Source organism: Tachypleus tridentatus, chromosome 2 (assembly GCF_004210375.1).
Source record: "Tachypleus tridentatus isolate NWPU-2018 chromosome 2, ASM421037v1, whole genome shotgun sequence".
Lineage (NCBI taxonomy): Eukaryota > Metazoa > Arthropoda > Merostomata > Xiphosura > Limulidae > Tachypleus > Tachypleus tridentatus.
Window position 1 is genome coordinate 58,337,312 of NC_134826.1, and position 12,044 is coordinate 58,349,355.

Below are 12,044 nucleotides of genomic sequence, written 5' to 3' on the forward strand. Positions count from 1 at the left end.
GAAATATTTGTTTGTGAAGGCAGTAATTTTAGCTAATTACATATCTGCTAGAATTAAGTAACTGTTTATAAAAGAAAAACTTCAAAGTTCACATCTGTTTTTTGATGCCATTTGCCAATATTTCTCATTGTACTTAGTTCTTCTTGCACAACACGTTTGTACAGTGCTGTGCAATAGTGTTAAGACAAAGCCAACAATTAGAACTCAGGCTATTTTCAAAGAACAATGAATGATAAGTTATAAGGGAAACCAATTAATTGTTTGGAATTAAGCAAAAAACTACACAATAGGCTATCTATGCTCTGCCCACCAAGTGTATCAAAACCTTATTTCTAGTAGTGCAAGTCCACAGACATACTACTGTGCTTTTGGAAGGCCACATACGAAACATCAACATTTTATTAAGCTTCATATTTAGTACAACAGAAACTCACTGGAAGTGCTTCAGTTCAGCAAACAATTAATAATTTATGTATCCCCCTTTTGCTTCAGTAACTGCAAACAGTCTCTCAGGCATTATTGCAAAAAATTTAATCAGCGTCTCTTGGGATTTTACTTCAAATTTCTTTAATGCACTTCCATAAAGTTTCTTTGGAAGTAATTTTTGATTTATCAAAGCACAGATCTGCTCAACTGGGTTGAGATTAGGACCACCAAATCATTTGAAAGACTTCAGTAGCTTCTTTCTTAGTTAAGTAATTTCTGCATGGGATGGATAGGCATTTGGGATCATTATCTTCTTGGAAGTGGAGTGACCGGTCAGTGTCTGACGTTACTTTCACTGGTCCATTATTTCATCTGTTTTGCAAATATCTGCTGTCATCTCAGCACATTCCCCCCCCCCCAAACCATCACAGTCTCCTTCATCCATAACACCCTATTAAAATCATCAATAGTTCAGTTTTTGTACTTTTTAGCAAACTTGAGTCTTTTGAGAATATTTGGAAATCAAGTACATTTTTTTACTGCTACATGACTAGATATTTCATTCTGTTTCAATCTTCTTGATACTGTAAATCTGGACACTTCTCTGTCATTGAGTAAATGTTTTTTTATCTCGTGCTTCAGATCAGTTACAGTCTTCCTTCTGTCCCAAAGTCTGTATAAACAGAGATACTTAACACAGCATCATTAAGTTAAAGTGTTTTGCCTCTCCTTTTTTCATGATCTATGATGTACTCGACAGTGTTTGGGGAATGTTTCAAGCTTGCATGGATTTGTTGGAGACTGCAATCAGCATCACAAAGGTTTTATGCAAACTCTCTGCTCTACTGACAATTCTAAGATTTTGGGGTTGTGGCATGATAATAAAACTTAATATATAGTGTTAAACACTGTTTCTATCAAGGTTTATTTGTGGAGTGTTATTAAATTGATTTAATGTAGCATATACTAGTATCATTTACTAGCTCCTTACTATATAAAGACATTGCATGGGGTTCTATGATAGTTGTTTCAGATCTAAATTTGATCAGTATGCTCTACTAAAGACAAGCAAATTGAAGGTTAAGAGTGATAGATGGTGTATCCCCACTGCAATGTGGGTCCCACATCCACAATCACCTCCAAAATCTAGGATACACTTTATAATCCCACACTGTAGCTTGTACTCTAGGATCTTTTTTAAAATGCAGTGAACTTTAATTTTTTTTTTAAATTAAAATGCAGTTTGTTTTGGCTTTTAAAAATATACATATGAACAGCACTGTAATCACTCACCCTAGTTTCAAGAACATGAAAGCAAGGAGGCTGGCAAGTTTATCACATTCAATGGAGTGTGGAGAGTTGCAGGTGTTTAAGCAACATCAAGAGCCTTAGGGGATTACCCCTTAAAAGTTCAGAAATTCATTACTGCAGAACCTGATATGCTGACCTTTATTCATTACTGCAGAACCTGATGTGCTGACCTTTAACCTCAGGGATATCAATGCAAAGTTTATGATACTGGCAACTGATGGTCTATTGGATACGTTTACAAATGGAGCCGTTTCCTTAATTAACAGTAACTTTAACAAGCCTTATTTTGGAGCTAAACAAGTAATGCAAGCCAAAATGCATGGTTCAACTAATAATATTATTGTAATGCTAGTTAATCTACAAAACCTTGCACTTCAAAAAGCAGAATTTCTGATGAATAGTACTTGATTTAAAAGGAGTTATATCTTTGTTATCTGTAAAGACAAAAGAGAATGTGTGTGTGTGTGTGTATGTTTTCTTATACCAAAGCCCCATCAAGCTACCTGCCAAGTCCACCAAGGGGTATCAAACCCTGATTAAAGACAAAAGAATCTTTATAAAACAGATGATATCCACTTTTCTACACAAATTTCTGTAAATAATCATGGATTTATTTACTATGTGTAAAAAAAATGTATTTAAATTTCTGATTGTTTCAACTGTTCCTTACGTTACACACACTTATGATTTTTTATATATTCAGCATTTTCCCAATATGTTTCATAACAATCAAATTTTTGAAAACCCTAACAGTCTAAAAAGTGTGGAATTTAGAAACTTGTTACTTTTCTCAAGAAATTTTTGATAAAGATTTTATAGCAACATCTTATAATATTCTGTACTATTATTAAAGAAGAAAATGAGTTAGCTTTTCTCTTTTCAGAATTTAATTTGCTTACATTTTTCATATATCAACAAAAGCACAGATTTATACTAATATCACACTAGAAACAAAAACCTAAACATGTCAGTTTGTTCAAAAGGCATAACAAACTAACAATCAAAATGAAACAATTTTGGTTGAGGCTGGACCAATGACAAATCACTGGATTTAATTACAAATAACAGATACAATATTCATCATAAAACATTTAGTTAATGTTTCTTTAGTTAATAACACAAACAAAACTGCATTTATACTTCTAAGTTATTATATAAGCCTATTTATATATATAATTAGTGTGTGTAGTAAACTAAATTTTGCATACAACACTTTACTTGTAAAGTACATAAAGTGTTAATTTTGAAATTAAAAAACACTAAAGAAATTACATTTCCTACAGTATAGAATCTGAAAAGATAATTAAATAACTTTCTGTACAGTTGGTAAAGTTATAATTTGAAAACATTTCACTTATGAAAGCACACTAAGTTCTTAGTTGAAGATATGACACATTAAAGTAAAATCAAATAACTTGCACCAAGCAACAAATGTGATGGAATAAATAAATATTATAATTTTATGTTAAGATAATTTTTGATAATTTTGTATTTTTCACACATACAAGAATAACATTGTTTTGTAAGCATCAACTCTATGCAATAGCATCATTGCTTATACTGTGAATAAAACAACCATCAGTAACTGTCCAAAATCATGCTAATATTACAAATTTTCAACACTACTGTAATGTATTATGGGTAAAAACTATAGCAGTATGAAATACCATATTAGAAATGAATAGAGCAAGCTTTATTTTTCAGTCAATTACAAGTTTAGATATTCTGAGGTATTTATAAGACTTATTTTTAACTGCTTATGGGGCACAAATGTTTTTTATTGTTTTGTTTGTTTGTTTTTTAATTTTGTGCAAAGCTACAGAAGAGCTATCTATGCTAGCCATCCTAATTTAGCAGTGTAAAACTAAAGAAAATACAGCTAGTCATCACCACCAACTCCTAGGCTACTCTTTTACCAATGAATAGTAAGATTGACTGTCACATTATAAATGTCCCCATGGCTGAAAGGGCAAGCATATTTGGCAAATTCTTTTGGTACTTAATATTTCCATATTTGGGATTAAGTAACCAAAGAAATTTTTAATGGAAACCATTAATAAAATCACTACGTATATGTAGCTAAGCCTGCCACACAAGTTTTTTTTTCCCTTTACAGATATTAAAATAAAAAATAATAATCTGGTTTCTAAGTACATTCATTTCTTTCCAAATATTTATTGGATTTTCATTTGAGACTGTTTTCTTGGGTTAGATAAAGTGATTTTTGTAACTGAAGAAAACCCAAAACAAGTATATGAGCAAACTATCTTCCATTATGATACACTTTTGGAACATTAAATTCATATACATTTGACCACCTGCTCAAATGATTTTTAATCGTCCCAACATTTAACTTAATATAGAACTACCAAAAGATTTTAAAAGTATTTTTCTAAATTATTTATACCCCTAAATGATCATGAGTTCAGATCCTGCTAGTTACAGTATCACTAATAACACAAGTCTCAAAAATATTTAAACAATAATACAGTGGATATTACAATTAATTTACAATTTATACTTCATGTATGAAATTAGTGACTTTTATCTAACGCTTTGGGCCAGTACAGTGAGGATTATAACAAGCAAAACCATTAGGTTACGACAACGTGATGCAGTAAGTGAACTGTCATTAGTACTGAACAGTATGGAAAAAGTCAGCAATTTGATGATCAAACTTACCCTTATTCCTGTAATTAATTAATATTCATTTATTGATATTTTATTATTCTTTATTTGAATTTCTTTTTATATGTTTGGACTGAAGAAAGTGTACAAAGTTTTTAAAATTATTTTAAACACCTTGTGGTTGAAAAAAGTTGTTTTGTGTGAGAATTTTGCTTTATATTAATTATATTTAAGATAATTTAAAATCAGTTTATAAACTGTGACACTCAGACCATCAAAAAGAGCTGTAGCTAAAACATCAAGCAGAATAAAAAATATTTATATGAAGTTGTCTGTAGCCCTTCTTGAAAACATCACTGTTAAAAACAGCTATGGTAAATAAACTAATGAACTGGCATGTATATTTTCCAGACATATTAGTTCACCCTTTTCATGGTATATACCCACTTGTTCAATCATTAACACAACTTCACTTATTAGACTCACATAAAAATAATGTGCAACCATCACAAGACAAAGTTTTCATCATTTATTAAAAAGAACATGAAGCTTGGACAAACGAGTTTCTTTTATCACCTTATTTTGAAAATACTGTATAAAACAAAAATATTAATTATCTCATCTAATGCTAAGATATTGCATATTATTAGACAACTCTTGAGCCTACATTTAAAAAACTAGGTTAATGGGGTCTAACACAACACTACTTCCATGAAAAACAATCAGAGAAACTACACCTTGTCATACCATTGTATGTTATATTTCTCTAAGTTTATTCTCATTGGCAATTTCTTTAGAAATTAATTACTACAATTTCATAAACTTTGACAATCCAGAATTACATTTCATATAACATAAATATACTAAAAGATAATACAGAATATACTGTACTAAACGTCTAAACATTTCTGATGCCAATCATTTTCCTTTTTTGAAATAATAAAAGCTTGGCTGTTTGGAAATTCATGAACCATTTTAATTATTATTCCTTCTTCACTTTAAACTGAGGCAGCTTCTGGCAACATATACTGATGATTTGAATTTATTTCAAAACACGTTTTTCCTCACAGTTAACTTTGGATAGTTATAACTTGTATACAAGTTTAGCAATTCATTTGAGAACTGAATTCTCACATTTAAAATCATGTTTTAAACATTAATAATTGGTTTTAATATGTTATAATATTGAAATCATAAATACTCTTTACAATATTAACAAACAAATGATATTCAAATAATACATCTTGTTTCAAAAACTTCAAAACTTGTACTCTCAGTAACTGAAAGTCTGGTACTAAGAATTTAAATGTGGAAAGAATCAAGTACAATAAAATAACACTATACATATTTAAACTGATTCTTAAATGATAAATTGAAAAGACAAAATTACATGCATTACAAAAAATAGATACAAATTACAACCTTGACCATTTAAGACATATTTGTCGGCTTTGTTAACTTGTATACACACGTGGTTAACAACTTTAAATAAAATGAACAATTATGAAAAACACCAAATTTTACCAATCTCAGTATCTAGAATCTGTCAATTTTAGTATAATTATGAATGTTAGTAGTGTTAGTTTAGTGTTAATGTTCACAAAGTACTCCAAAAACATTTTTATTTCTTCTTGTGTGGAATATACACACAAAGTTTTGAAAACAGTATTAAGTAACCTGCAGAATTTATCAAAAATATTCCAACACTTCCACTTCCCAATTAAACTACACATTAACACACTACTACATTTTACCCTTTAACCTACACATAAACATCACAAGTTTCTGTTATTAACATGTCTGGTTTTTAAATAAAAGGAATGCAAAAGTTAAATAGTTGAAAAGAGAAAAGAAACAGTATTTAATGAAATGTCTTCAAACCTTTTGGTGGTGTTTTAGTATTATAATTGCATAGCACCAAACCTTCAATTAAAAGAGACCAACCATTATATAAGAAGTACATTTTTCACAATTACTATGAACTACTATTCCAAAGCTTATGACAATACCTAAGGGAAGACTTTATAAAAGATAAGTGAAGTGAAATGTTAATGCTTAACAAGAATTATTAGTAACAGAATTCAGAACTTGGTGAAAAATATCACATGGATTTCAATTTACTATATAATCTACAAGAATGTGTTGTACATGAAAAATTACAATTTACTGATATGTCTAAATTAATTTTTAATAAACTTTTATCATAGCCACAAATACATTAACTACTATAAATATCAAACAACAGGGTTTGTAAATACCACTTACATTCTTGTTTCTTTTTACAATAAAAATAGGCTCTTGAATAATTTTTGTTTACATTTGGAATAAGAAAGTTACCTAAGTATATTTTTAACAATAAGTCTAATTAGTCATTAAATGTTAAAACATCAAAGTGCACTCAAAATTTGAATTATTTGCTGATGACTACTTTAATAGTTAAAAAAAATATTCTAAAAATAAGCATCCTATCAGAATTATTGTAACTTGAATAACTTGATTTCATTACATGTATCTGAATAAAAGTACCAATGCTCAACATTAACAAGTTAATATTCTATTACTTCAGAACTTTTTTACTAAATCTCAGCAATAACACTTCAAATTAACTTTTAATTACATCTTTAAGAAGTTTTCTCATTTGCTTTAACATTCAGCAGAATAAACAAAACAAAATTCAGTCTCTGATAAAGATTATATTCAGAAAAAAGTAAGCACTTTACAAGAAAATAATTTTATTTTTGATATGTGATTAACAAAGCCACTTTTTCTAAAATATATTTTATGCTATTTTTCAATTACAATTATTTTCCAACTATAGGTTCAGTTTTGAAAAAAAACTTAATTTTTGATTTTTCATTACTTATTAAATTATGCAAAAATGAACTAGAGTTACTCTCACATTTTAGAAACGATGTTAAGTTTTGGGCCCAATGTATCAGATCAAGATCATCATAATGAAATATAGAAAGAGGCAATATTTCAACTGAATGAAAATTCCTAAAACAGTAGCAAGTGTTACACATAATAAAAAGAAAAAAATGATCCAATTTTTTCATAACTTTATTGTGACATCTACACACAAAACTTGAGTAAATGGTTTCATCCCAGTTGAGTCTCATGATAAAAATATATGCTAATTAATATTAAAAAATGGTGTACTTATTGTTAGACCTAATACTTTTCTTGAAGAAAATCTTGGAAAATTCAGCTACCTGAACAAGGTATTGGTAGGATAATGTGGTATGAGCATTTCATTAAGAGAGTTTTATTATACAACTGTGACTACAAATAGTTACAAGAAAACAGAACATTTCTTGCAATTTACTTCAATATTACAATATTCAATATCACTAAAATTACAGATTTCAGGTCAGGCACAACATTCAATAATGAATAAAACATAACTTTGAGATCCAAAGAACATCTACTATGCTCCTTTTAAATTACATGAGAACTTTGCAAAACACAAAGAATTAGGTGTCTATTATGTACACTTTCTATGTGAATCAACCCACAGTTATAAAACTGAGTTTAACTAAGAGGCAACTATAAAATTTTATACAGTTCTGTCACTTTTTTATTCATCAGTCAAAAATATTATTTCAAATGCTTAAATAGTTTATGTATGTACATTTTCTTAAAACTATACAGATGTACAATTTTATAATGTGTGACTGTTGGTAAAGAAGTAAATACAAGAAACATGAAAGATTTAAACTATAGTTACATTTATTAAAAAAATAAAATTAAATGTACTTGGATGCTATCTTGAGTGTCTAAATGTTAGACATTAGAGTGAACCATACATTACCTTAATAATGATTGACTTAAAAATATTATAATAACTACTTTAGAAAAGTTGTAATTACCTTACATGAGATATACAACTTCACTGATGTAAATCAAATAACAGTAAAAAAAATTATAATGGTGGCTTTTAAAGGTTACTTAATACACATATACACTGTATTCCAAAACCAAAGAAACAAGATTTAAAACCAAGAATACTTCCAATTTCAATATTTAGTGACAACTAGGTGCTTGTTCTTCCAAAATATACTTTGAAGTTATCACATCTATTGGAATCCATTATGAACTGTATAAACTATTTTCTTCTCTTCCAAAACTTTATAAGCTACATAAGTACAAATAAAAATAAAAAGTTAAAAGTAAGATTCACAACAATAGTGTGACATTGAATACGAGACAGTTACTTACTGTATACTGCTTCATAAAAGTTTTATTAGCAGTATATCAAAGTCTCAGTAATACAAAAACTATTAATCCAAAAACAATTGCTTTAAAACAGAAAAAAAGTCATTGAGAAAAGTCATTACGAAATCAATCAAACCATCAACAATAATGTGACATATAAAAGTATTCTATTCATGGACTATCAGAAATGATTAAAGGTCTGATTCCTATAAATCAGAATAAGCAGTTTTTAATTTTTATGGTGTGTTTGTTTAGTTTGTAAAGAGTATACCATGTAAATATTTCTTTTTCAGTTATGTCAAATACATTTGTTATATTAACTGCCTAAAATAAAAGAATATTAAGTTTTGCTGTTATTCAATACAAATTTTTTAATTTCCAATTTGTTTAAGAAGCAAAGTACAAAGATTCGGTTGGCAATTTTTTCAACATTTTTGTCCCATGATTAAAAATAAACTTCAGAGTTTACTTCTGTCAAAATACTTTTTTTCAAAAACTAGGACAAAATTGGTACATACAATATACAAAATATTGTAAATTAACAAATAAACAAAACAAAGAATATAAAAGGTTGTGTTTTAACTCAATTTTAACTAGAAATAGCCAAAGCTGTTGTGGAAAGCTACATAAGGGTTATGCACAGATAGCCATCCCTAATTTTTAACTGATAAACAAGAAGTGACAACTTTTGTGTTTCTCTTACCTAACAAAGTAATTGAATTTAATGCATTCTTATAATGCATCTACAATCTTCAAAGTGGAAAGGGTTAAAATGGGTTAAAAACTATGAATCCCTAAAGTTACAATCCATGTACATTAACCACTAGGCTGAGGTTTTACAATTACTTTTTTGTACTTCCCTGTTTTTTAGGTTGTACAATACCTAAAACCAAACCTAACTAAATTTAGTATAGCAGATACTTTAACTACATTAATTTTTAAACAGTTTGAAAATAATATCACAGCACTTGTCTTAACATGTGGTTGGTCAAGTAAAAGGTTGGTTTGAATTCTAATGGAGTTGGCAGTTTTAAAAGTTATTTTTAATATTAGAATACATTTATTAACCATTAAAGAGACAACAAAACTATTTTAATGTTATATGCTTTTAAACAAGTGAGGAAAATTTCCATTCATCTAAAAGAACATACTGCTGTGTTACTATACTCGCTACAGCAATACAGTGAAATAAGTTTCACTCATGATTTGGCAGGTACATTATAGAAGCTGTACATTTAATCCCTTCACAAAAAGTGCAATACTATTTATCTGCACGTGAAAGGGGTTATCTGTATATGAAAAATCTGTATTAATATTTGATCTTTGAATTTGTGTTTGCTATTTAATAAAACAAATTAACTTAAATATGTACAAATAACAAGTGATGCCCAAAGTTCAGTGTGACACATGATGCATTATATTTGTCACATCAAGTTATTTCCAAACTTATGTGGCACGTATATGTTACACTGTATTATGTCCATCTTAGCTGTGTGGCAAACACACACTACACAGAAATATTCCTATGCTTATTTACAGTTAATATTTTTTTATGCAGCTACTAGGTTTTCTTGTGTGGTAAAATGGATATCTTTCTAAAGTCAGGCTTATTATAAATCATTTTCTGTTTGTAGTATTTAATTATAAAACATACTAGGCTAAACAACTGTTCAGCTCCTTAAGTTTATTACATTAAACATACTACTTAAGGCATAGAATAAGATACCAGATTAACAACTGTGCAAGAAAAATTATTTATGTACACTTTTGTAATAGTACGCTTGTGGTTACTTGTACTCGAGTTTTCAAATTCCTAGTTGATGAAAACAGTCAGACATGTAGATATGCCTGCCATATGCAGATGATTTGTGCATATAAAATTAGTTTGAGTGCAAAAATAAGAAAGTCACATGACAACCACAGTAAATATAAAGTTACAATGAAACAGCATGTATAAGAAATACATTTTGATGTTGTTTTATCAAATAGTAGGTAGTGTGATGCTACTAAAAATTAATAGCTTTTAAGAGGAATGTTTAACAGCCTTTTCTACTACAAAACACTAATCTAATCAGATTGAGGCAAGACCAGATGTATCCTACTCAATGGCATTGGAAAAGAAAGTAATATAAATCAACTTGGGATTTCAGGACCATCCAGAAAAATATCTGCAACAAGTCATACACCATCCATGGTAAGCAAAATGCAGTCTTGTATAACATGGCCAAAGCAACTACATGCAACACAGTCAAAAAGAATCTCCATCTGGAAAAGTGACAACTCATGTGCACACAAGCTGCTTTCCTGACTTAATCTGTTTATGTCATTGGAAGAGGAAATGAGTATTCACATTGTTATGTACAAAAACACAAGATCATGTTGCTGATGGTTTTAAGTGAGGCTGGACAGATAAAATAGAAAATGTCTTTCCTTGTATCCATTTTGGATTATGGAAAAAAGTACAGATTTATATCACAGCTGCAGGAGTATTGTCAAGATACATAATTATCAGACAGAATGTAATCAGACATACTATGGTGGTATGTTGAGGCCCTAAAATCATTTTAATATAATATATTCAGCCTCTTTGTGTGTATATATACATTTTTAGCATTTACATCCACACACACACACACACACTTGTAGTTTTTGTGCACAGCTAGCAATGATCCGCAATAGAGAAATTATATATTTAAAAATGGCTGGTATGGGTAGGGTGCTTCCTCTACCCATACCAGCTGTTTATAAATATATAACAGTTAGCAATGATCCAGTTCTCAAATTTAGTTGTTTTTTTTATTATTCTAGCATAAAAGAAAATGTTTGGTTAGCAATGAGAAACAAAATATGTATCACTGGGGAGGCCAGTCCAAGTAGCTGAAACTTTTAAGTAATTGTTCTATGTATTTGAGAACATATAATGTATTAATTTACATGTGGTAATTATTTACGAGTGTATATCAGGAATTATGAGGATTTGATAAACTTTCTAAAAAGTTACATATGCTATATTCCTTGAAAAAGTTCTTAATTCTGAGCTCATATGCTGTCACCTCATTGAGCTGACAAATGAGGCAACCACACAAAGTCCCAACTATGGAAAGGAAATATAAAAAAATATGAAAAGCTATATCTCAAGAGCTGACAGGTCTGAAAGAATAAATAAATTGAGGTATTACTTTTGTCATGCAAATCTAAATATGCTCAGTAAGAAATAAATCAAGTAATTTCTACCATAGATAAAAATCTCAGTGCATCAACATTTACTGTTAAAAAATGTTTTGTTTGTTGAACAATTGTGTGATTGTTACAAGAGTGGTAAATAATTTTGAATGGCTGATAAAATTATGGAAGTTTGTAAATCACAAAGTAAACCAGTCTGTGGAAATTACAATGAATTTTTTTTTTCCAGATTGCTGCACGAGGAACACGAAAAGTAAAAAGAATTTACTTATTAAAATGCA

At 29.1% G+C, this 12,044-nt stretch overlaps 1 protein-coding gene across 5 annotated transcripts in view; it reads right to left on the reverse strand.

The window, feature by feature from the left end:
* Positions 1 to 4,881: 4,881 nt before the first annotated feature.
* LOC143243918 (cysteine protease ATG4B-like) overlaps positions 4,882 to 12,044 on the reverse strand; it is a 47,750-nt gene continuing 40,587 nt past the window's right edge. For all 5 annotated transcript variants that reach the window (XM_076487711.1, XM_076487712.1, XM_076487708.1 and 2 more), the window contains one exon: positions 4,882 to 8,500. In XM_076487711.1, the coding sequence (XP_076343826.1) occupies positions 8,442 to 8,500 (59 nt within the window). In that variant the 3' untranslated portion in view covers positions 4,882 to 8,441. The remainder of the gene's footprint in view (positions 8,501 to 12,044) is intronic.